We start from the raw sequence: 5,487 nt of genomic DNA on the forward strand, positions 1-5,487 counted from the left end.
TCACAAAGTAGGAAATATTTCCATAGACAACGTCTTTGTAGCACCCAAAATGACCTAATTGTCATAATTATTAGTTACTTTAAATAAAAAGTAGTCAATTAAAAATTGAAGTACAATGAATATAACCATTTTTATTGATTAATAATTATAATTCATAGACAATGGTATTTCCATGTAGATAAAAATTGAAGTACGATGAATATAACTGGATTTATTGATTGAAAATTATAATGCATAGGCAATGGTATTTCCATATAGATGAAAATGTATGATTGTCACCTTCATATTACTAGTTTGATAATAATGTATCGTGTCACTCATACTAGATAATTAAATATGATGTATAATTATACTGTATAACGAAATATGGAAAGTATGAAAAAATATAGAAAATATAGATCTAAGATAAATTTTTAATAAAAGATGTATAACACACTACTCTTGATCATATTTGATTTTTTTTATTGTACTCTCCATTTAGATTGCAACTCTAAATTTTTTCTACCCACCTTTTCTCTTTTAATCAGTGATAGAAACATACATTAAATAAATAAACAAATAACAAATTTAACAAAGTAATAGATATACCCTGGTATAGAATCAGGATGATTTAAATCCAAAGACAGCAAGTTAACATATTGATTCCGGTACGAAGAAAACAAAACCAATCGAAACTTTGTCCAGACTAAACAACTGTAGAAGGCAAGTATAAATTGCGCGTCGTTCTACCCCTCCAGTTTAAAAGGTTGACTGCAGATTTGCTAATTTGTACAGATTCCTATAAATAACAAACTGGGGAGTTGCTTGCAATAGATTAAACGAGTAACGTATTGGATTTCGTCACTTCCTTGCTCTATGCGGGCACTGCAATTTTACTTGAATTGGACATGCAATGACATTGTGAAACAAGTAGCTATTTCATCGCATCTTCGATTTTTATAAAAGTTCATGTAAACCCAACAAGTGTTTTCCCTTAAATAGCAAATCATGCCTTGATGCAGAAACAAATTCAAATGTTATTTCTGCAATTTCCTTTCTTCTCCACTTTATTCAAATTCAAATACAATTCTTTCAATGTCAATAGAATGGCCGTCCTTTTTCACATTCAAATTCAGCACAAATCGAATACAAATGAAAATGCCGATTTTACTACAAGCACAAGCACAGACACAGATGACTTTGTTCATTTACTACATTTCTGTGCAAACCGTAAAGTTCTCAAACAAATACATGCCCGCGTGCTCATAGCAGGCCTTGAACAAGACATATTTCTAGCTGCCAAACTCCTTAATATATATTCCAATTATGACAGTATAAAAAATTCCTGTCTGGTTTTCCGTCGAATAGAATATCCAGATGTTTATTTGTGCAATTTAATTATCAAGATTTTTAGCCAGCATGGTTTCTGGAAGGAAATTTTAAGCCTTTATAAAAAAATGCGGTGGTTAGGCATAGAATCGGACAATTTTACCTTTCCCTTTGTCCTAAAGGCGTGCGCAAGTTTATTCGCCCTGCAAGAGGGAAGAGAGGTTCATGATGACATAGTTGAATCAGATTTTGAGTCCCATGTTATTGTGGAGACTGCGCTGATAAATATGTATGCAAAATGTGGAAGTCTACAGGAGGCACGCGAAGTGTTTGACAAAATGTCTGTTAGAGACGTCTTTTCATGGAGTGCAATAATTGCAGGGTATGCACAAAATGGATATGCCAAGGAAGCATTGATGCTCTTTGAGGAAATGCAGACGGTACAAGTCATGTCGCCAGATTCGGTTGTTATGGTGAGCGTGTTGCAGGCATGTGGGGATGGGGAGGATCTGCAACGAGGGATCTTAGCTCATGAATATGTTGTTAGACATGGGTTTGAATTGGATATTGAGGTAGGCAATTCGCTGATTGCAATGTATGCCAAATGTAGGAGAATGGAATCTTCACTTAAAGTGTTTAAGAATATGCCACAGAAAAGTGTAGTTTCGTGGACTGCGATGATTGCCGGTTATGCACAGAATCTACAGGGAATAGAGGCTTTAGAAGTCTTTAATCAAATGAGACTTGTAGGTGTGGAACCTAATTCAATGACAATGACTTCCATGTTGTCAGTGTGTGCTGAATTGGGGTTACTGCAACTGGCGAAGCTAATTCATGATTATGTTGTAGGACACGGACTTGTGTCAAATGAGTTTGTGGCCAATTCTATTATTGACATGTATGCCAAATGTCTTAGTCTAAAGGATGCACGTCTTGTGTTCGACCAAATGCCTCAGAGAGGCCTTGTCTCATGGAATACCATTATTGCAGGGTATGTGCAAAATGGACATCCGACACAAGCTCTAATTATGTTCAATGAGATGCAACTAGCAGGCACGATGCCAGACTCGTTCACCATTGTGAGTGTGCTTACCGCATGTGCACATGTGCAAGATTTGCAACAAGGTAAGTCGATCCACGACTTCATAATAAGAACTCGTCTTGAGTCGAATGTATATGTAGCTAATTCTCTGATAGACATGTATGCCAAGTGTAAAAGTCTAGACACTGCGCACAAAATGTTTGACAGAATGTGTATCAGAGATGTGGTCTCATGGAATGCGATGATTTCTGGATATGCCCAGAATGACTCTGCTAACGAGGCGTTGGAACTTTTTGCTGACATGCAGCTGGGGAATGTGAAACCTGATGCAGAGACAATGGTAAGTTTGCTCTTGGCATGTTCTAATTTAGGAGCTTTGCAGCAGGGCATGTGGATTCATGCTTATGTTATTAGAAGTGGTTTAGAGTTCGATGTTTTTATTGAGACAGCCCTTATAGACATGTATGCCAAGTGTGGAAGTGTGGGCATTTCTAGGCAGTTGTTTGACAACATTTCTAAAAAGACCGCAGTTGCATATAGCGCAATGATTGCAGGGTATGGAATGCATGGGAATGGTGAAGAGGCCCTTGTTCTTTTCTCTCAGATGCAACAAAAAGGCTTGAAGCCAAATGGGATCACTTTCATTTCTGTTTTGTCAGCTTGTAGTCATTCAGGGTTGGTGGATGAGGGTTGGAGGCAATTCAATTGCATGAGTAGGGATTACAACATTTCACCAATGCTGCAGCATTGTGCCTGTATGGTTGACCTTCTTGGGCGTGCTGGACATATACACGAGGCACATGACTTCATTCAAAAGATGCCAGTAACCCCTAATGCTGATGTGTGGGGAACATTGCTTGGCGCATGCAAAATCCACTGCAATACCGTCGTAGGAGAGCATGTTGCAGAGATTCTCTTAGAGTTGGAACCTAAAAATGCTGGATATTACGTACTGTTGTCAAACCTATATGCTGCAGCTGGCAGCTGGGATGAAGTAGCTAAGGTGAGAACAAAGATGGAAGACAGAGGACTGAAAAAGACATCAGGATGGAGTTCTATTCAAATCAGCAATAGGTTCCATTCATTCCAGTCAGGAGATAAATCCCATCCTGAATATATAAAAATTTATGCAATGTTGGATACTTTGACTAGGCAGATGAAAGATGCAGGATATATGCCTGATACTAACCCATCGCTGCATGATATAGAATAATTGAAGAAGAAAAATATGGCTGACAGTTATATTACAATGGTTTTGAATCTTATTTCTGAAGGTTCGAGCTCATCTATAATGTAATAACTGCAGGAAAACTTCATCAATCTAAGAGTCTGCAAGAACTTCTGAGGAATGCATGATTATTGCAGGCAGATTATGGTGAATGCAAAGAGAAATGAAATTTTATGTCTAAACGACATCTCTTCAGTTTTGGACTTCCCATACCTCCGCATCATTAATGGAAACCTTATCATGATAAGGTGGTATGGTCAACCATAAGATGGCGTTGAAAGTATGCAATGCCTGCAAAGTTGATGTTGCAACCAGGAGCGAACAATTTTCCCTAAATACATGTTATTGTCCCCACTGCATTCATTGCAGCTGAACTGACCTTGTTGGCCCTATGCATGGCCTTGATTATTTAATCCATTGAGATATCTTTTGCCAATCTTCTATCATGAGAACATCCGCCAATGGTTCTAATATTTGCAATGGTGAAATGCCTAGCTGCCCATCAATGGAGGCCATTGTAGTGGGAGAAACCACAAGAAGGAAGAACATGCTAGCGTTTATCTATGTTTGCCATCATAGCTGTATCTTTTCAATGTAGTTCTTTGATTAGGAACTTTTACAGAAAGAGATGCCAGTATTTCAGAAAGAGGAAGTATTCGTAGTGAATCAACATTCATTCTATCAGTGTATGGAAATCCTCCACTAATGAAATTATGCAATTTTGGCACTTGATGTTCAAAAGAAAATTGTTTGTTTTGCAGATTGATTCTTGTAATCTTTTATTCCAAAATTAATCTGCTTGACTTTCATTGGTGGATCTACTCTGTTTTTTTATTATCAGGTTTTCAGTCTGGTTGGAAATTTGAGGCTGTCTGTTCTACCGCTACATTAACTGAAAATAAACATTTTTTGGTCAGTAATTTTGGTACATTTCTTTCTCAATAGATCTGTACATATAACCTCTGATCTATAACTTCAATATATGAAATTAGCATAATTCTCACTATTTACCTTATACAATGGTGAAATAAAATCAGAATTAAATAAGAATATCCGACAAACTCAGTGAGGTCTTGTTGCATCACTTAGCTTTTCATTCACCCTTGTCTGCAATGTACACTACTGTGCTGTGCCTGGTTAAATCTATATTTGCTCATTTAAATGTGTATGTAATAGTTTTTTGTGTCTGTTTTGAGCATCGGTTATCCACCTATTAAAACACTTATCAACCTTTTTAATCCTTAAGCATGTTAACAATATAATCAGCAACCATAATAAGATGCTCATACACAATAACACCAGATATGTTAACTATGCAAACTTTTGATAAGAGGGAAAACCCCAGTGGGGATGGTACCCACAAAACTAATATAAATGTTCCTTGTTAGAGGATGGACTATATTAGGAGCCAATGAAACACATTCAATACATATCAGTCCATGTTAGGAGACTTTGAATCCCTGTTAGCAGATTTCAACCATGTTAAGAGTTGTGTCAACCCTATTAGGAGTTGTAGAAGGCAGATGGACCCACTGTCCAAATAGCTTCAGGGGCAAGACCACCGAACTCACTGTCCAACTGGTCTCTATATTATTCCTTGCAGAATAATAGAAATGTATAGCTCCTCTGTCCTTTGACCAAACTTATCCTCTTCAGATCTCGATACCAAATCACCAACTTTGCATCCAATAATCCTTTGGATCACTTACTCATGTTTACCAAATACTTCATCAAAAGGAAAATAACCTTCTTTTATACCATATCCTCAAAAGACTTGAGTCGGCCTTGAGGCTTTCTCAATTAATAATAATAGGGTCTCATTAAGATATTAGAAAACTTACATCTTTTCGTAATTACAAATCACTGTCACCTCACAGTCTTTACAACTTTCCACATGTGCGATGTTAGA

General features: G+C 37.0%; 1 protein-coding gene across 1 annotated transcript; it reads left to right on the top strand.

Moving 5' to 3' along the window:
• The first annotated feature begins 776 nt into the window (after positions 1 to 776).
• Positions 777 to 4,305, top strand: LOC149564964 (putative pentatricopeptide repeat-containing protein At3g01580). The gene has a single exon (XM_089818488.1). The coding sequence runs from the start codon at positions 996 to 998 to the stop codon at positions 3,561 to 3,563; it is 2,568 nt and encodes an 855-aa protein (XP_089674614.1). The 5' UTR covers positions 777 to 995; the 3' UTR covers positions 3,564 to 4,305.
• The last annotated feature ends 1,182 nt before the right edge of the window (positions 4,306 to 5,487 follow it).

The sequence above is a fragment of the Cupressus sempervirens genome, chromosome 3, assembly GCF_028749045.1.
Source record: "Cupressus sempervirens isolate cs-2001-9-10 chromosome 3, ASM2874904v1, whole genome shotgun sequence".
Taxonomy (NCBI): Eukaryota; Viridiplantae; Streptophyta; class Pinopsida; order Cupressales; family Cupressaceae; genus Cupressus; species Cupressus sempervirens.

Excerpts from the sequence above, each read along its gene's own strand:
- LOC149564964 (XM_089818488.1), top strand. The coding sequence starts at position 996 with ATGCAGAAACAAATTCAAATGTTATTTCTGCAATTTCCTTTCTTCTCC.